Source organism: Ursus arctos, unplaced genomic scaffold (assembly GCF_023065955.2).
Source record: "Ursus arctos isolate Adak ecotype North America unplaced genomic scaffold, UrsArc2.0 scaffold_11, whole genome shotgun sequence".
Lineage (NCBI taxonomy): Eukaryota > Metazoa > Chordata > Mammalia > Carnivora > Ursidae > Ursus > Ursus arctos.
The window spans coordinates 8,714,679-8,735,755 of record NW_026622775.1 but is presented as its reverse complement, the minus strand read 5'-3'; the positions used below and the strand labels follow the sequence as shown (position 1 = coordinate 8,735,755).

The 21,077-nt window shown below is 34.1% G+C and overlaps 1 protein-coding gene across 15 annotated transcripts in view; it reads left to right on the top strand.

Moving 5' to 3' along the window:
* Positions 1-21,077, top strand: part of CAMK2D (calcium/calmodulin dependent protein kinase II delta) — a 313,065-nt gene that overhangs the window by 153,252 nt on the left and 138,736 nt on the right. For all 15 annotated transcript variants that reach the window (XM_026499226.4, XM_048212367.2, XM_026499219.4 and 12 more), the window contains exon 4: positions 9,320-9,374. In XM_026499226.4, coding sequence (XP_026355011.1) covers positions 9,320-9,374 — 55 coding nt within the window. The remainder of the gene's footprint in view (positions 1-9,319; positions 9,375-21,077) is intronic.

Here is a 21,077-nt window from a genome sequence, read left to right as displayed (position 1 = left end):
TAATATCCTTTATTATTCCCATGGTATTGAATTTGTGACTAAATTCATACATCACTTTTATGGTTTTCTTCAGTTGTGAGCCTAAGATCACAGTTCCTTCTCATGTGTGTCATGTTTGTGTATATTATACAGAGGAAATAAACATCTTTTTACGTAATTTCAGCATAAAAATAGTTAATTGAAAACCATTATGAGAAAATATAATATGGACACTAATTTTACAGTGCATTTCTTGTCATTTTAGTAGAATTTTAAACTCAGGTGTTTTCTGCTTATAGGATGAATCAAACTTAGAAAAATACTTTATGCAAGAAATGAATTTTCAGAAAGGGATTTGAAAGATGAGACCATTTGGGCATGCGTGTCTTCAGGGAAAATTTAGTTGCAAGTGTTCAGATAATACGGTAGTAGGCTGCAAAGAGAAGATGATCTGATAAGTTTTTCCATTCACTGTATTCTCCAAGGGCTATTGTCAGAAAAGCAATTCATCTGCTCAGTAAATTTTTGAAAAACGCTTATTTTTAATTTGGCAAAATAAATGTTTTAAGCTTTCCCTCTAGTTATCCATTAAAAGTAAATCAAAAATAAAATGAAGTGTGTTTTAAACTTAAATTTGTTTAAATGTTAGAGGAAAAAGTCTTATTTAGGGGATTGTATTCAACCTTGTATTCGTAATAACTGTAGTGTTTATTTTCTATACTGTTTATTAACCATAATCATCTCGAAATGTAGAAATGTAAAAAAGTTGGAAAAGACCTTGTAGGATCCTCTTAAAGGATTATGTAATCCAGTGCTTATCAAGCATTTTTCCTGTGATCTACAGTTAAAAAATAAAGGTTTTATATCATGACCTAGCATACAATATATATATGTATAAAAGTCAAGCAAAGTTTCACAAAGCTATAGTTAACTTGGATGGGAAATGTGCTTCCTTATATTTTATTTTTGCTTTAAATGCTGCCTTGATCTTCACTTTGGAAAAAAAAAATCCTTATCTTGTCTGTCCTTTGGCATGATGCAGTCTCCTTCCTGTGTGATATCCTTAGTTTATCATAAATCACAAAGCCTTTGTTTAATTTTAAAAAGTAGCTAAGTACTGTACTACTTTAGGACATTTAATGTGTTTGTGTCTTGCTTTTAAATATGGATCCAGCTGAGCAGCCTGGGGTGAAATTGCCAATAGGGCTTCTCTTTTTGACCCAGACTGTGGACCACAGAGTGGTTGAACCTGCACTGGATTCCACAATCAGAAAGATAATAATGCTGTTCGGGTACTTAGAAGGGAGGAATTATTCATGGCCATTTTTTGTCCTCTTAACCAGACAGTCTTACACATTTAATACATAGTTGATACATTTTGAAGAAATTTAACAAAAAGATGGTATTAGTTCAATGCTCTGTTAGGTCCGTATAATTAAAGTACAATAGGAAAGTGCACCATCTTAAGATTTCTATAATATGCAAGTCATATAACAATAGTTTCTCTTCCTTTTTGAATATTCCTAATACTTAAGAATATCCATGAGTGATCACTGACTAGCTTTATATAAGTATTAGTAGGTAGAATAACTAAAAGATGAGGCAAGAAAAAAAAAATGAAGAAAGCTGGAACCACTTACTGAAATACATAAATAATATTGATGCAGAATTGAAAAAGGAAAGATTTTTTTTAAATGAGGGAAACTTGAAATAAATACTAACTTTTCCAAGAAATGAAATCATTTTTCCAAAAAACAAATTTTAATAAGTAAAATAGATACATGCAATTAAAATATGTAACAAGATAATCTCAAATTATTTTTTAAAGGAAACAAAATCTATTACTAGATTAGTAATAATCTCTAATGTAGTTTCTCCTCACATATACAATTTTATTAAAAATGAGCAGGAAAGTATATTAAATGAATTATCCATTGGCTTTTTTATTAACGATCTCTGAAATTCTATATTTAGCTCTTTATGACTTCTTTTTCTTTCAAGGAAAAGGATTGCTTGCTCTTTCATGTTATTCATGGTGTTACGTGATTGCTGTAGCAGGTAGCCATATAATTAGCAACCTCTGGTCGTGTTTTCTCACTTTCTGTCATCTTCCCAGGTTAAAATTTTTCTGAGTAATAGATATTTTGACAAGTCAGAAGCTCCTTTGAATAATCTAAGTTTATGATTAGCTCTGGCCTATTAGAAGACATCATGATTTGTTCTAGTCAGCCCTGAATGTTGCTAACCTGATTTTATAGATACTGAAGTTAATCTAAACTTTCTTTTTTTAATCTGGAACCAGGAAATGGGGTGAGAATTTGGGAATAAGAATGGAGATTATGGTCAGCATAGTTGATATGCCTAGACTTTCAGCACTCATGTTAGGATCCAATGACTTTTTTTGTGTACTTTTAAAATAGTCTTAAAATTAATGTGGATGACATTCCCCACTGAGTTTTCATGTAATAATTATATTTGCTTTTTAAAAATAAGTTATTAGTTACTTTTTCTTAAGTTTAAGCACTGAATTGCTTTCAAATGTAGTTTATTTCTTTTTTTAGCTTTTGTTGTAGTGTTCCATGATTCATTGCGTATAACACCCAGTGCTGCACGCAATACATGCCCTCCTTAATCAGTTTATTTTTTTAAAACATTTTCTTGACATGACAGAAAAATATTTCAAATTTTATTAAAATAATTTCTGTAGTTTTGATATTAAAGTTATTTTAATATTTGAGTACTGAATAATGGTTTATTTGGCATTTATTAGTCGGGCATATTGGTATTTGTCAAAAGTACATATCCTTCATGCAATTCTAAGAATTTGTGTTCAGATATTTAAGATTAGGACAGACCATGGTTTTTGTGCCAGTTGAGTTTATCCGCCTTAGCCAGCAAAGTCTAATTTCCACTTTTTATGCCTAAATTTTAAAAGTATCATATTAAGACAAACAGAATCAAAGTATAAATGCTACAAGACTATTGACTTTGACAATAATAACAAAGAAATACTTATATATCTATATCTGCCTATGTTTTTACTCAAAATAACATGAACAGTGTACAAGAATCCATATTTCAGAGAAGTAGAGTGCATATATTTTCAACTATGCAAACCTAAATATATTTTAAATGGTATTATTTTATTAACTATTACTTGTGTTATAAGAAGTAGAAGTTTAGAAAAACATACACATGCAGATTTGCCTTCAGTTTTTTAGAAATGTTAGTTTGAATTTGAATTTGGTTTTCAGTGTTTGTATGTCTGTTTGAAAATTTTTCTCTCTAGAAATGATTGGCTTTATCACAAAGAGCCAGTAGTAATGGTTGAGCTCAAATTTCTCTCTAGAGTAGTGACATTTGAATGTTATAATGTTTGAGACGTGTGTGTGTGTGTGTGTGTGTGTGTGTGTGTATGTGTGTGGGTGTGTGTATATTTTTTTAATTAACAAATGAACTCATTGTTGGCATCCTTCTTTTGAGAAGGCTATGGCACATTGCATGGCCATACTTGGCTAGTGCTTACTCTAGCTCTGAAATATAATTAACTGCTGATGGGAATATAAAAAGCATCTGACTTACAAGCTGCCATTTTTCCATCCCAGTGTGTGAACCAAATCCAACTACCTCAATCCTTGTAACATAATAAAGCTAAAAATGCAAAATCTGCCTCATTTATAACCAGGACTGTTGCTGACAGCTGACAAATAGTGATTATGAAAATGCAATATAATCTCTTCTGTATGAATTATTTTATTACTAGTATGATAACATTGGCAGCATTGCCCTGCCATGTTTAGTTTTAGAGGTCTCTAGTAACTCATATTTTTAGGTACAACTCATTCTTTTTCTGCTAAAAAAAATTGCTTATGATAAGGAAAGAATTCTTTGAGGATGGTGGGTCAATCACAAATTTCACATTGTCTTTTCTTGCTCCCATTCCAAACTTAGTGGCTTAAAACAACATCAGTTTACTATTTCTTATTGCTCTGTGGACTGACTGGATTCAGTTGTATAGTTGTTCTACCCCACATGATGTAACTGAGATGGTAATTGCAGTCCCTTCAGCAGTGCGCTCTGCTAGTGGTGGAATGTCAGCATGGCCTCTCATCCTCCAGGGTTTCTCTCCATGTGGCCTCTTGTCTAAGTCTATCCCAAACTTCTCTTTAGCATAGCATGTGGTTTCCATGAGTACAACTCCAATGTACAAGAGTTTATAAAGGCTCTGTTTGCATCACACATGCTAATCACTCAAAGCAAGTTACATGGCCAAACCCAGAATCAGTGTGGGAGAGAACTACACAAGGACATGAATATTGATAGAGATTGATAGACATGGTCTATTGGAACTACCAGTGTATAGGCTGGCACATCTCGATGGTAAATTCTAGTAGAGAACAACAGGTAGTGAGTATAGTTGAATGGAAGAGTAAGAAGCAGTATAATTTGAACCAAATGATATGTTGTATAAATAATTTCACAGAATTATACATTCAACCCTTGAATATATTTGGAGGATGCTGTTAGGAAATGAAGAGGGAGGGAAGTGTGTTGAAATTGAAACAAGTGACTTTGTATGCTATTATTCTTTTTTGAAAGATAATAAATCACTGTAAAAGAATATGTTCACTTTCTTTTGACAGAAACGTTCTTGATATATGTCATAAAAATAGATAAGATGTACTAATAGGCAATTTTAATGTGCTTCTTTATTTAGAGTCTAATTCTCCTAAGTCTGTCCCTTTTTTCCCTTGCATACCCATTTCCACTCTAACACCTCCCCCACACACACATATCTCTGTCCTTCCCATGTTATCATAGTATCCATGTCATAGAAATGTTAATTTTGGAAACAAAAATAGTTAAATTTATGCTATTTTACACGTTGTGCAAGTTTTCCAGATTCTTTATCTAATTAGGATTTTTGGTACACTGAATGTCCTATCAGGTAAAATAGCTGAGTCGCTGGATATTCTAACATTCCTAATTTGAAGAGGAGAATTAACAATTTTTTAGGGATTTGGGGACTGCATAGAAAGACAAATGTGGCTGGTGTTGGCTCTGTACCTTAGATATTATCTAGCTCTCTATCCCCCAAACTACAGCGTCACATTTTAAACTTACTAAACTCAAAATATTTTTCTTTTTGTTTAAGTTAGCACTGCTTTCTTTTTCTAGTCACCATAACTATTTCTTCCTCCTTAATTCTTTCAAAAATATTATTGTATCCTGACAAACCAATTCATAGTCTACAATGTCTTGGCGAGGGGTGGGGGGGGAGAGTAGTTTGTTGACAGATGTACTTTAGAGAGTCCATATGGTATTCGGAGCAAGAACCAGGTCTTTGGAATCCTCCAGCTCTGGATTACAGTCCTAGCCTGGCCAATTACTAGCTGTTAAGCATTGGAAGTTTATTTCACCTCTCTAAGCCTGTGCATATTCATGTGATGGAAAAAGGTCTTATATATTAACTAAAATAACTCATGCAAAAATTATTTTCATTGTGTTGACATAGTAAGCACTGTAGTTATTTTATTATATCTTTTAACCCCTTAAATGAAAGAATGTTTTAAAATAAATAGGAAATTTCTTTCACATTTAAATAAAATTAGTTTTCTCAGATAATTACAAGGTCCTGTTTAGTCCTCTTTGGTCCCTTTGTGAAACTAGTACTTAACTAGAAACTGCAGTGAAATAATACAGGAATATAGGACAGGAAGAGAAAGCAGTGATCCCATGATAATTTGAATGCAAATGACCAAATGGATAACGTATGAGGGAGAGAAAGGAAAAGGATTAGGCCATGGATCAACTGAATTTTGCAAACATTTTAGCCTCAGAAACACCTTTTCTCCCCTTATAAGTCTCATACTTAATGCCCTAGAATTTTAAATTTTATTCTGGATAAGAACTGTTACACGTTTACCATTTATGAAAATTCATTCATTCATAAACTTGATTTTACCTTTGAGCAAACTTCAGAAAAGAATGACTACCAGGATGTATTATAACCTGTGTTCTCAAATGCTTTCCTCATCTTCTTTAATGTTTCTTTTTGAAAGCATCTTAGTGATGACTGTGATTAAGTTAATTGTATGCACCCATATGTACAGCCTATGGCAATAACAAAGAACAGTCATAGCAAGAACATAGTGCAATATGTTTCCACATGGAGCAGCCACAGTCCTCTCAAGGCTGGCCATGTCTGCAGTCTTGGGCTAACATCTGTGGTGAACAGAATAGCCTGTATTTCCTTCAGCTTGGAAATGAATCAACATTTATTTATAGAGAATAACTAATGTAAGATTTTGTGAAAGTAAACACAGTTTTAACCTTTGACAAACTGTTAAAAAAAGAGGGAAAGGATGGAAGATGGATACTTTTGATTGACTGAAATGGCTCGAAGATAAAAAGATAATATCGGTGGTGTGTAAGACACTGTCTTTAGACTGTATAAGCATATTATCAACCCTGAGAATGATAAAGAGTTCAAAGTTTCAGAAGGAAACCAACCCATCCTTAGAGTAATTGTAAGCAGGGGAACATCCATGCAAAGATAAAATTACATAGTTTGGTTAATAAATGAAAATTGTGATGCTTTCATTTAGTTCTATTTTCCAGTTCTTTAAGAGTGGAACGAGGTAGGGTGGTCATAAGGAAGGAAAGAATAAAGGAAGGAAGTAAATGTGTATATATTTATCCCAAGTGTAGATGATGCTAGTTTTTTCTGCTCTATCAATAACCTCACTCATTCATAATTAATCTCACCTGGTCAAATGGCTGGTTAGAAATAGTGGAGATTGTTTTTGGAATTGTGATGCAAAAGTAGTGAACTTGAGCCAAATGGTTTGTCCCTAAGCAATTATTATATGCTTGCTGGCTACATACTTTTGTGAAATTAATTTTCACCAAAAACAATATATGTCTGGTCATTAGGCTTGCATATGAGCAACTCTTAACTTTTTCAAAAAATAATTTACTTACAAATGATGATGGTGTTCAAGTATTAATAAGAAATGGTAATCATACTAAGAAGATTTTATTCCAAATAGAACCAGAAAGTAATATTTCTCCAGTTGTACCTGAAATTTCCACTTCTGTTTAGCTCCACAACCCTTTGATCTGAAAACCTGAGATCCCCATCTCCACTCGAAGTTTTTATTTTGAAACAGTGGAAGAAAGAAAAAATCATTTCCTCCTGCTCACATTGTGATTTTACTTCTCATTTTTACTTTGATAGGATGGAAATCCATCTTATTTTCATTGAATAGCTGTCTGACTTAAGTAGACATACCATTCATTGAGCTTATTTAAACGCAGGTTGCATTACAGCTGCTCAGTGAGGTATGTATCTGTGAGACTGTGTTATTCAAGAAAGCCACTGAATTATCTGTCATGACCTGACTTTCCTTACTGTGCTGAATCACTATGAACAGAATACATCATTGAGCCTAACTTTTGATTTTCTTTGGCAGGGTAAGTTTAAACAAAGGTAGTGGGCATCTTTAATATTGGTAAACTGAAGAATACCCTTCACACAATTAAAGTTATGGGAGAACTGCTTGATATTAATAGTTTTATTTTAGACATATATAGGTATACCGAGCTTTGGTGAAAATGTCTGTCCAAAAACTTGGAAGAATGCCTAGCACATAGTGTAGTAAGTGCTCAAAGCAATTTTATGAGAGACCATCTACCATTTGTCAGGGTTCTATGAAGGATTAAAAAATCTGTGAAATACGGTAACTGGATGGTAGTAATAATGAGAAAGAAATTCTGTATAATGGAACAAAAGTCTTTAGTTCTCTACCTTGGAAAGGTTGCTAAAGAAAGATTCAGAAAAGATTTTAATAGTGGCCCAAGGATGGCGTCTGAAGGGGATGGAACTAGATTGTAAAGAATGGACATTATATTAAGTCTATGACCTTGAGAATTTCATGGGTACTGCAGACTCCCTGTATAGATCATCGTAGTTTGTGTGACAATCAAAATGTTCTTTGGAATCCGCATTTTCTACGTGGTGGTCATCATTGCATGGGGAACATACTAAGGACCTGTGGTAGTAGAAATCATTATCCTTTTGTGGTAACTTTTCAAAAGAAGTTGTGTCCTACAGGTTTGTTGCTTTTTCTGCCCTCTGTTGCTCCCAGTGAAGGCCAAGCCACCCCAGGTGATTTGTATAAATAGGAAGAGTTTACCATCTGTGGGAATGAGTTGGGGGTGGCAGGGGACTTAGGCAAAATTAAATAGCAGAAAAAGCAGTATGCAAGTTATGCGTGTGTAGTTTACTTTCGAGTTATAGTAGATAATGAGTGTTTTCCATTCAGAAGAGCAAAATATTTGTTTTGGCTACCTATCAGTGAAAGTCTAGCTCATTGGAAAAATTAAAGTAGTATTAATTTGAGGAACTAGTAGATTATTTTATTAGAAGTTCTACCTGTATATTTTTGGCTGACTTGGTAAATGGATTTTGGTGACTTGAGTTTAGAAGTAGCATAATAAAAACTCTGTTGATAGGTTGGCCAGGGAGTGTTAGGTAGAAACTCTGTCTACCTCCACCCCCACCAAAAACGGGGGGGGGGGGCAGGGAGAGCAGAAGCAAGGAGACAATTTGCTAGATTTTTCAAATGATGCCTCTTGCTCCTTATTGGTATTGATCAAGGCATGAGTTGGTGAAGACCTGGACTAGGGAGATTGCAAAGAGAATGGCAAAGAAGAGACTCTAACTGGGAGAATTCCAAGAACCTGGTAACTTTGAATAGATGTATATATATTATAAGTTATTAATATTTATTTATCCCAGCAATATGTGGATTATTTTACTTCTATTGTTTCATTTAACCTTCTCAACCATTTTGTAATGTATAGGTACTGTTATCATTAAGTTGATTTATTTGATTAAGCTCACACAGGGGCACTGGGTGGCTCATTCAGTTGGGCATCTGGCTCTTGATTTCACTTCAGGTCATTATCTCAGGGTTCTGGGATAGAACCCCACATTGGACTTTGCACTGAGTGTGGAGTCTGCTTAATTAAGATTCTCTTTCTCACCCTCTACCTCTCCCTCCCCCACTTGCCTTCTCTCCTCTCTCTTAAAAAAAAAAAAATGATTAAGCTCACACAGTTGATAATTATCAGAACCAGAATCTAAACCCTGGGTTTGTCTGAACCCAAGCCTTGTTGTAAAGGATACTACTTATCAGAACCTAGAATAAAGAATGTTGCCAACACTTTTAGTTAGGAGACAGATGCCCATTAGAAGTCTGGTTTAATGTTCATCATTAGCATATGTATAACATAAACTTTCCTCTCTTTTTCCCCCCCCTTTTTTTTTTTTTAGTGCGACTTCATGACAGCATATCAGAAGAGGGCTTCCATTATTTGGTGTTTGATTTGTAAGTACAACATACTTTGTATTCATTTATTTTTGCTATTTGAAAGCCATTTTTGAATTAAACATGATTTTTTCTAATTTGCAGTCTAAATTAATAACCCTATAATTTTTTTAGATGTTCGTCAAATAACATTCAATTCTAATTCTTTTGAAAAAATGTGACTGTTCAGGAGTGTTTATTTAAAACTTACATTAATCTTCATAACTGAAACAGGAGTCTGTTTGGATTGTTCACTGTGATATCATAAGCAGTTCTCAGTTTTATCTTTGGGCATACAAATGGCTGATATCTAATTTTCCATTGAATTTTTTAGACTATATATAATTTATTGTCTTATATAAAAAGAACCATAGGTAACATCATACTCAGTGGTGAAAAAATGAGGGAATTTTTCTCTAAGGTCAGGAACAAGATAAGGATATTCACCTCACCAGTTTTATTCAACATAGTCTGGAACTCCTAGCCACAGTAATCAGACAAGAAAAAGAAATAAGAGGCATCCATATCAGGAAGAAGTAAAACTTTCACTCTTTGCAGATGACGTGATACCATACATAGAAAACCTTAAAGACTCCACCAAAAAGCTATTAGAAGTAATAAATAGTCAAGTTGCAGAATATAAAATTAATAATCAAAAATTGGTAGCATTTCTATACAGTAATAACAAAGTAGCAGAAAAGAGAAATTAAGAAAACATTCCATTTACAAATACACCAAAAAGGATAAAATGCCTAGTAATAAACTTAATCAAGAAGGTGAAAGGCCTGTACTCTGAAAACTATAAAATATTGATGAAAGAAATTGAAAACAACACAAACAAATAGAAAGATATTCCATGCTTGTGGATTGGAATAATTAATATTGTTTAAATGTCACCACTACCCAAAGCTATCTATACATTCAGTGCAATTCCTATCAAAATACCAGTAGCATTTTTCACAGAACTGGAACAAATAATACTAAAATTTGTATGGACCCACAAAAAAAACCCAAATAGTCAAAGGAGTCCTGAGAAAGAAGACCAAAGGTGGAGGTATCACAATCCCAAATTCCAAGATATACTACAAAGCTGCAGTAATTGAAACAATATGAAAAAAATAGACATACATCAATGAAACAGAGTAGAGATCCCAGAAATAAACCCATATTTACGTAGTTAATTAATCTATGACAAATGAGGCAAAGATATATAATGGAAAAAAAGCCAGTCTCTTCAATAAGTGGTGCTGGGAAAATTGGACAGCTACATGCAAAGGAATGAAAGTGGACCACTTTCTAACACATACATAAAAATAATCTCAAAATGTATTAAAGCCCAATAACTTTGATATTAGTCATAGCAGCATTTTTCTAGATATGTCTCCTAAGGTAAGGGAAACAAAGGCAAAAATAAATAATTAGACTACATCAAAATAAAAAGCTTTTGCATAGCAAAGGGAGCTATTAACAAAAGCAAAAGGGATGCTTACTGAATGGGAAAAGATCCAAAATATATGAAGAACTTCTACAACTCAACACCAAAAAACCCAATCCAATTAAAAAATGGGTAGAGGACCTAAATAGACATTTTCCCAAAGAAGACATACACATAGTCAAGAGTCACATGAAAAGATGCTCAGTATCACTCATCATCAGGGAAATGCAAATCAAAACTACAATGAGATATCACCTCATCTGTCAATGGCTAAAACCAAATACACGAGAAATATTAAGTGTTGACGAAGATGTGGAAAAAAAGGAACCCTTGTGTACTGTTGGTGGGAATGTAAATTGGTGCAGCCACTGTGGAAAGCAGTATGGAGGCTCCTCCAAAAATTAAAAATACCATATGATCTAATAATTGCACTTGTGGGTATTTACCCAAAGAATGTGACAACACTAATTTGAAAAGAAGTAAGCACCCCTATGTTTATTGCAGCATTATTTACAGTAGCCAAAATACAGAAGCAACTTGTGTCCATCAGTAGATGAATGGATAAACAAGATGTGGTGTGTACATATGTACACACACACACACATACACACACATATACACAATGGAACATTACACAGCCACAAGGAAAGGATGAGGTCTTGCCATGTGCAACAATATGGATGGAGCAAGAGTGTATTATGCAAAGTGAAATAAGTCATACTGAGAAAGACAAACACCATGTGATTTTACTCATATGTGGAATGTAAAAAACAAAAGTGAATTAAAAAACATAATCAGAGAACAAATTGATGGTTGCCAGAGGGCAGGGGGGTGGAGAGGATGGGCAAAATGGATGAAGGGGAGTGGGAGATACAGGCTTCCAGTTATAGAACGAATAAATCACTGGAATAAATGACATAAGGGACTATTTTCATAGTTGCTGCTATGACTAATATCAAAGGGATATTATAGCGTTGTATGGTGACAGATGGTAGGTACACTTGTGAGCATAGCATAATGTATGAAGATGTTGAATCACTATGTTGTGTACCTGAAACTAATGCAACATTGTATGTCAACTATATTCAAATAAAAAAATTAAAAAGAAACTATAATTCAAATAATGGAAAAGACTAAAGGAAGGGTCCTTGAAGTTGGTTAATTCAGGGGTTCAACAACAGTATCAGACTCCCATCTTTTACTTCATTGGCTTTGTTCTCAGATAGGTATGGTTCAAGGTATTATATACAGACATGATAATGTCCAGTGGAAGACATTGTCTCTTGTTCTTTATAAGAATGAAAAATTTACCCAGTAAATGTCTCATTTCCTCTCAGTGGCCAGGATTAGGTCATTTGACATAGTAATTTCACTTCTAGAAATGGAATCCAGATAAAGCATACCCTAAATTTAGATAAAACTTTATGCCGAAAGATGTTCACTGCATCAGCTTTTATAACGGGGGAAAAAAGAAAAGACAGAAAAGCAATTTAAGGATCCAATAATAGAGAAATAGTTGCATAATTATGGTAAATTCATATAATGGACTACTGTCTAGCATTTTCTAGATAAGAAAAAGATATTTTTTGTAATAGGACTCTGAAAGTAGGTTAGTGTTAGATTTGGTTAATTCAGCCCTTCAATGATGTAATTAAGAAATCAAGTTTTTTTCTGTCTTTTTGTTTGTTCTCTGTAGTATGTGAGTTTGTTCTCAAGTTGGCTGACTCATTTACAGATATCAGTGACTTTCACAGTCAGAGAAAGGGACAGTATTAATGTCATAGAATATGTTTTTATTCTTTCTCAGCAGTTCCTCAGAAGATAATCTATTAATGAATTCATTTATTTTTTTATTTAAAAAATTTTTTTAAGGAATCCCTGTTTAGAACCATTTCTCATGCCCATGCCTGAATCAAGTATTGATGAAGGGAATGGAATTACAACAATTGGCTTTGACCAATTATAAATTTAATGTGTAGGTCTTGGGAGGGAACTGGCCTCCGTTGAATCACCATATACATGGTCAGGTAAGATCTAAATCATGGCTTTGTTAAGAAGAAAATAGGGGAGTTTTGCCTGTTAGGTAGGCAGCCAAGTGTGTCTGCTATATTGGTGATTGGTGTGTGCTGGAAAATAGAGGCTGAAGCTCTGATTATGTACAGCCCCACTGTACAGGCTCCTCCCCATAGTCACAGTCCACCTATGGCTTGTTCACGTGGCTGTAGTTTGTCATCACTGCATATTGCACTAGTCCTTCCTCTTCAGTCCTTTCTCAGAGCTCATATCTTTACTTTCTCCGTTGTTCTTTTTTCCTTTTTCATGTTCTAAGATCCCTTTTTTTTATGATTTCTTTTCTTCTTTAATAACTTCCTTAGCAATTCTTTCAGAGTAGATACTTTAGCAACAAATTCTTACTTTCCTTTTTTGAGAATGTCTTGATTTCCCCCTTCACTCCTTTTTGCTAGATAAAGAATTCTAGGTAAATAATTATATTCTTTTAATGTTACATCAATTCCTTCTGGATTCTCTGATTTCTGATGAAAAATCTTTTGTCACTCTGTTTTGTCCCTAAAAGTAAGGTGTTCTTTCTCTCCAGCTGCTTTAAAGATTTTTTTCCTTTGTCTATAGTTTTTAGAAGTTTGACCATGATGTGTCTTAGATTGTGTGTTGGATTTCTTAGTTTATCTTATTTTGTATTCACTTAACCTCTTGAATACACAGGTTTATGTCTTCTGCCAAACTTGGGAAATTTTTAGACATTGTTTCTTTGAATACTTTTTTAGCCTTGCCTTCTTTCTCTTCTTCTGGAACTTGATAACATGAATGCTAGATCCTTTGTTATAGCCGCTTAAATTCCTGGGGCTCTGTTCATTTTTATTGTTTTTTCTCTTGCTCAGATTAGGAAATTTATACTGTTTTTTTTTTTTTTTCAACTTGACTGATCCATTTTTTTTCATTCTGCTGTTGAATGCATCCATTTCAGTTTTTGTATTCTTTTTTCAGTTCTATGGACTGTTGGTTTTTCTATAAATTCTGTCTTGCTGAGACTTCCTATTTTTTCCGTTTGTGTTTATAATTGCTCACTCAAGCATTTTATTAGGCTGATCAGAAATCCTTGTCAGATCATTCCAACTGCATTGTCATCTTGGTGGTGCTGGTGTTGGCATCTTTCATTGTTTTTTCTTATTCATATTGAAATTTTCTTGGTTCTTGATATAATGAATGATTTTGTATTATATCCTAGACATTTTGGGTATTATTTTATGAGACTGTGGATTTAATTTAAATCTTTGTAGCAGTCCTCCTCTGATACCACATTGGTAGGGATTATTCGGTGCCATCTTACTACTTTCAGGTGGGGGTGGAAGTCCAGATTTCCTATTCAGCCTCCTATGGCACCTCAGGGGTGTTCTTCCTTACTGCTGGGCGGGGCTGGGAGAACAGGGATTTTTTTTTTTTTATGCATTTAGTGAGAGAAATGTATCTACCCTATTTTTTCAAATCTGTTGTTATTTCTTCATAGATTTAATTCGTTAGATCTCCTTTGCTATATAAATCAAAGATAATGTATTATAAACTGGGATATGTCCTTCATGCTATGATGAATGCTGGAATGAAAAACACTTTTGCTAAAGCTCATTTACTTGAGTACCATTATTCAGAATTGGATTTGATCATAGCTCTATCAAAGAGGACATATTTTTCCTATACCCTCTTATGTTCAGTGCATGAAGGCATGTGAATTAGACTAAAGGCAGGTTAATAGAATAAAAGGCATGCAGTTTATATTAATATTTATGTGCATGGGAGTTTGTAGAAAAGAAGTAAAACTAAGAAGCAGTGAAGCTGTCAAATTCTTGTCTTAGATGATAAAAATTGCTCTTCTCTTCCTGGTACATGAAACAGGTACCCTCCTCAAAGGGAAATTTATGCCCTGCTTTGGGACAGATAAGGGGAGGGTAGAGATTTCTTCCTGTATTTGTTCATTCTCAATTGCCTTTAGCTCAAAATAGTCTTTTTGCCAAAGTGGTATATTGCAGGGTGGTATTTTCTGATCTACTTCAGCTCCAAGAAGCACATCAGTGTTAGGTCAGTTGTGAAAGAGCAATACCCTTCTTCTCATGCCATGCCATACCACTTTTCCATAGTTACTATGCTATATTCACATTTAAAATTTTATGGTTTTCTATATTTCTTAATAAATGGAGGGAATGATAAGAATCACAGAATTTAGAGCAAGGTTTATTTTCTTATACATCACTTTTTAAATAATTGGTACAGAACATATAAAAAAGCAGTTCATGTGACTACAAAATAAGATTTTCAGTTACAGTGGATCATATCTGTCACAATGATATCTGTGTTATTAATGTCTCTGAAACCAAAGTGTAAGTTTACATTTGAACCATAGTAACATTAAATTGAACCTCTTTTGGTAGACTGAAAAGTTCAGACTCTTTGCAATTGTTCTTCAGTGTTTAAAGTTTAAGAGAGGTGCTCCTGGGTGGCTCAGTCGTTAAGCTAAGTGTCTGCCTTCGGCTCAGGTCATGATCCCAGGGTCCTGGAATCGAGCCCCGCATCCGGCTCCTTGCTCAGAGGGAAGCCTGCTTCTTCCTCTCCCACTCCCCCTGCTTGTGTTCCCTCTCTCACTGTCTCTCTCTCTCTCTGTCAGATAAATAAAATCTTTAAAAAAAAAAATAAAGTTTAAGAGAGGAGTTATGAGGAGTTTTCATCAAAATTCTTTGCCAGTAAATGAGATTAATAACTTAGTTAAATACAATCCAATAAAGCACCCATAGCTTTAGAGATAGTCGGAAAAAAATGGATAGTAGTATAGATTTTCAGTGATTAAAAAGAGATTATAACAGATATAATTCCTCTAAATTATCTAATTGTGGTGGTTACTCTATGAAAAGGAAAAGTAAGTAGCTTTAGAAAAATGAACATTTTATACATCAATGAAATACTCATATGGGAAAATTGGAAGTCACTTAGCCAATCAGTTCCAAGATAAAATAACTACTTGAATTCCTAAAGAAGGAATGTTCCTGTGTTTGTCCTTTTGATGATGGTTTTGGCACTGTGGTACTTGTGCATACTTCCTGTGGAATGTCAGCTATTCACAATCTAATGGGAAGTTCTATTTTTATAAAGGTGCACTGAGTTTTCTTCTAATGGAATAGTTTTCCCTTTCTAAAAAGCAAAACAGAAGAGGCAATGAGGTCATTTAAAAAAAAAAAAAGGTTTCTTCTTGCTATTTTAAATTCACATTTTTCATTCAGGTATCTATCCACCATTTCCAACTATACAGCATTAGTAATCACTGTTACAAATAGACAAGAATCAGTGGGAAAGACCTCCATGAAAGCAAAGACTTCTTCACAGCAAATAATGAATCATCCTTCCACCGGCTTTGTGCCTAGCAGGGTTTTCAGGCACATCTCAGCAGTTCTGGGAGATAAGAGGTGTGGATTTATCTGAAATCTAAGGGAAGGCGAGGCAGGGAAATAATGGAGCTAGAATTGTAGTCTCTGAGGGAGAGTACTAGAGTCAGAGCCATTGGCCTAAGGCAGATAAGGCAGATTCAGTCCATTTCTTTGAGAAATAAGGCCTTGACAAGGGCAGTCATCTGAATGTGACATATATATTTCAGAAACTGAATGCCAGCTAAGATTTGTATTATTGTGTGTTGGGTGAATGTATAATGAAGTATAGAACTATCACGGCCCTTTCTAAGTAAATGTGTAAGAGAAACACTTGGGTTGAATTTTGTAATCTCAATAGGGAACTAAAATAGATTAGATTAAGGTTTTTTTGGCAGAAGTGCTGATCCAGGATGAAAAGACTTAAGTTTTAGTCTCAGAGCTACCCAAGGCTAACCATTTAACATTATATTTTCTCTAATCCTCATTTTTCTCATATGGAATGGGGCTGTGGGACCAGATGAAAAATTTGTCTGACATCTCTCAAGTCCTTTCCTATTCTGTGAAGCAGGATGCTGTTCTCATTAATTTGAAATTTCTGGTAGAATTAATAAGGACTCCTGGTGTCATATTTAAATATTAGGAAATTTATTATGATTTGAAGCTATTAGAGAAAAATTCTATTATTACGTCTTTAAAAAGAACTTTTTTCCCCTAGCAAAAACACATGTTGGTACATGAAATACTTTTTTTCCCCCTGTTTTAAAGTATTTGTGTTTTTGTCCCCATATAAGAAATTCTGTTCATCAAATATGTAATGAATACCTACTAAATGCAAGACACTATGCCTAATGCTTTAGGAAAAAAGGTAGTGTTTCTGAACATTTTAAAATAAATGTCTCATTTTGATGATTTCAAAATTGAATGCTCAGAGAATATGATGTGCTCCCTCTCTGTGCCCCATTTAATCATTTTTGTACCAGCCAGAAAGCTTGGTCAAGTTGCATGTTTTGTAGTTATTACTAGGAAGACATGTATATTTTTCATTTTTACAAATTTGAAATAATATCAGTATTAAAAAACACTTTTCAGAAACTCTACCCCTGGACTGGCGAGCTGATCATTATGTTGGCAATATCAAGACTAAAAGACTAAAAGATAAGACACCATCCCCTTTTTTGAAGGTTTTATAGTTCAGAAAGGGGATTAGACAGCTTCAGAAAATCTGTAGTGTAGACCTATTGTGGTAGAAGCTGTTAAGAGTTACACAGAGGCTTGGGAGAAAGAGCCAACATTCACTTAGTCAGGAATGCCAAGAAACACAATGGGAAGAACCGAAGTTGAAGCAGATGTAATTATGTCTTTCTCTGTGTTTTCATTCAACAAAAGTATCCTTAGTCTGCACTTATTCTCTACTGGGCACTGTGGATAAACTGATTGAAGGGAAGGTGAATGACAATTTTTGCCTTCAAAAGAACTAAAAGCAGTCTCATACTTGTTCTGTTAGAGCATTCATTCATCTACTAGAATATTTGGTTGCATAACCCACAGGTCAGCAATTTTACAAAACACACAGATGGAGTGTAGTAAGTTTCACAGTGTCTGTGAACACATCTGTGTGCCCTAGTCACTTGGTCATCTTTATGGTTATTTAGTAAAATTCTTCTATTCTGATAATATTCTCCTATATCTCACAAGGCATATATATTCTATATATATTCCAACGATTATTAAATCTTTTTAGGGGTAGAGGGCTAGTCCGATTTTTCTGGACATCTCTGTCCTATTATCCCAGCAAATTTTATCCTTCTTAAAACCTTCCTAGTATATTTCATTTGTCTTATATTTGATTTTAGTATTATTCGGTCACATTTGATTTATAACAGTGTACATAGGAAGTAGTGGCAAAAATAATTTCCACTTTCAGGTCAAAATGTGAACGCACAGATTGAAGATTATTTGATCTATCAGTGCACTGTAAACAGCACTTGAGAGTAGGTCTCTAGGTTAAACTGTCAAAAGACAAAACTAAATTAGTAATTATAGTATAGTGTAGTATATTATATAAGTATATATAATATAAAAATAAAAAAATATATATAATTTTATATATAACATACTACGCTATACTATAGTATAGCATAGTATATTTTGCTGTGTGCATGGATGATTGAAGCAAAAAGAGATCAGATTAGAGGTGTGAACCCAGTTAGACGTTGACTGCACTAACATCCAGGTAGGAGATATAAATACCTGAAGTAAGATGTTGGTAGGAACAAAAAAAGAAGTTATAAGGCATAAACCCTCTGAATATACTTTTTAGAACAAAGTTGAGTCTCTGAATTTTGTTTTTAGTTGGCACTTTATATGCAAGAAACAGTCCATCTACATAAAGTGGAGGATATTTTAAATAACAAAGAAACCCTAATGCTGTAGATACTGCATTGCATTTCTCATTTGTTTTTAGAAAAGTGTTTGAATCAAAATGTTTTGTCTATTTTTAAAATAGTTCCACTATAGTGGAACTAGAATTGTAGAGGGTTACTGATGGGAAAATACAGCTTTTACAAAGTTCTACTAAATAATTTCAGTGTCCTATTAGTTGGAAAATTAATAAAATGGTAATGATTCTGGTATATTTTTTACAGAAAAGCATTTATTTATTTTTTATTTTTTTAAGATTTTATTTATTTCTTTGCGAGAGAGTGAGCAAGTATGAGCCGGGGAGGGGCAGGAACAGAGTGAGAGGGAGAAGGAGAAGCAGATTCACCACTGAGCAGGGAGTCTGATGTGGGGCTCCACCCCATGACCCTGAGATCATGACCTAGGCCAAAGGCAGATGCTTAATCTACTGAGCCACCCAGGCACCCCCAGAAAACCTTTTTAAATGACCATGACATTTTATACTTTTAATGAAAAGGTAGAGAGATACTCATTCTTTTGATTTCTTTATGAATAGAAAACAAAATACTCAGCCTTTCTCATGTATTATGCTGCTGTTACAGGGTGGCAAAGTCAGCTCTTCCACCCACATATCATGGTTCTTTAATGTTCATGGACATTTTCAATTTGTATGGAATAAGATATAACCTTGTCTTACGAGTACTCATTAGTTAATAACCTAAAGGAAGAAGGAGGCTCTTCATGATGAATACTATCTGATGGCTTCTTTAGAATTTTTGTCAGGGATAATTGTCTTAAATTCCAGAAGGCCAATTTCTTTCTCATTTGTTCATTTTATAGTTCTTATTCTTTAATAGTAATCCGATTTTCTTGATTTTTATACCAGCTCCCATATTTCTGTTTATTAAATAGTTGGAGAAATTCGGAATTTAGGATTTTTGAAACTATAATATTTATAAAATTTTTTTCTACTTTTAATAAAGTTTATTTTTTAGAACAGTTTTAGGTTCAAAGCAAAACTGAGTATTAAGTACAGAGAAATCCTATATATAATCCATTCCTAATCACACACAACCTCGTCACTATTGCCTTTCTGCAACCACAGTTTGTTGTTACAATTGATGAATCTACATTGACACAGCATTGTTACCTATAGTCCATAATTCACGTTAGGGTTTACTCTTAGTTTTGGACTTCAAATGGGTTTTGACAAATGTAATGTCATGTATCCAGCATTGTTGTACTATACAGAATAGTTTTACTGCCTTAAAAAGCCTTTGTATTCTGTCCATCTCATCCTCCTCCCTAAACCCTGGAAACCACTAATCTTTTTACTGTCCATAGTTTTGCCTTTTCCAGAATGTCATATAGTTAGAATCAGACAGAATATGGCCTTTTTCAGATTAGCTTCTTTCACTTAGCAGTATGTATTTAAGTTTCCTTCATGCCTTTAAATGGATTGACAGTTGATCTCTTTTTTGCACTGAATAATATCCCATTCTCTAAATGAACCACAGTTTATTTATCTACTCATCTACCGAAGGACATCTTGGTTGCTTCCAAGTTTTGGCAATTTGAATAAAGCTCCTATAAACATTCAGGTGCAGGTTTTTAATGTGGACATAAATTTTCAACTCCTTTGGGTAATAAAAAGGGGCACAATTGCTGGATTATATCTTAAGAGTATATTTAGCTTTGTAAGAAACTGCCAAACTGTCTTCCAAAGTGACTATACTATTTACATTCCCAACCAGCATGAATGAGAGTTCCTGTTGCTTCAAGTCCTGCCTGCGTTTAGTGTTTGTCAGTGTTTTGGACTTTGGCCACCCTAATTGATGTGTAGCGGTATATCATTGTTGTTTTAATTTGCAATTTCTTTTTTGTTTTTTAAGATTTTATTTATTTATTTGACAGAGTGAGAGAGCACAAGCAGGATGAGGGGCAAAGGGAGAGGGAGAAGCAGGCTCCCCACTGACCCGAGGATCCTGGGATCATTACCTGAGCCAAAGGCAGACATTTAACCGACTGAGCCACCCAGGCGCCCCTAATTTGCAATTTCTTAATGACATATGATGTGGAGCATCTTTTCATATGCTTATCTTCCATCTGTGTATCTTCTTTGGCGAGATATCTTTTCAGGTCTTTTGCCCGTTTTTTAATCAGATTGTTCATTTTCTTGTTTTTGAGTTTTAAGAGTTCTTTGTATACTGTGGATCACAGTCCTTTATCAGATGTCCTTGCAGATACTTTCTCTCAATCTGTGACTTGTCTTTTCATTCTCCTGACAGTGTCTTTTGTAGAGCAGAAGTTTTTAATCTTAACGTAGTTTACCTTATCGGTTCTTTCTTTCATGGATCATGGCTTTGATGTTCTATCTAAAAGTCATTCCCATATGCAAGATCATCTAGATATTCTCCTATGGTATCTTCCAAGATTTTATAGTTTCGCATTTTACATTTTGGT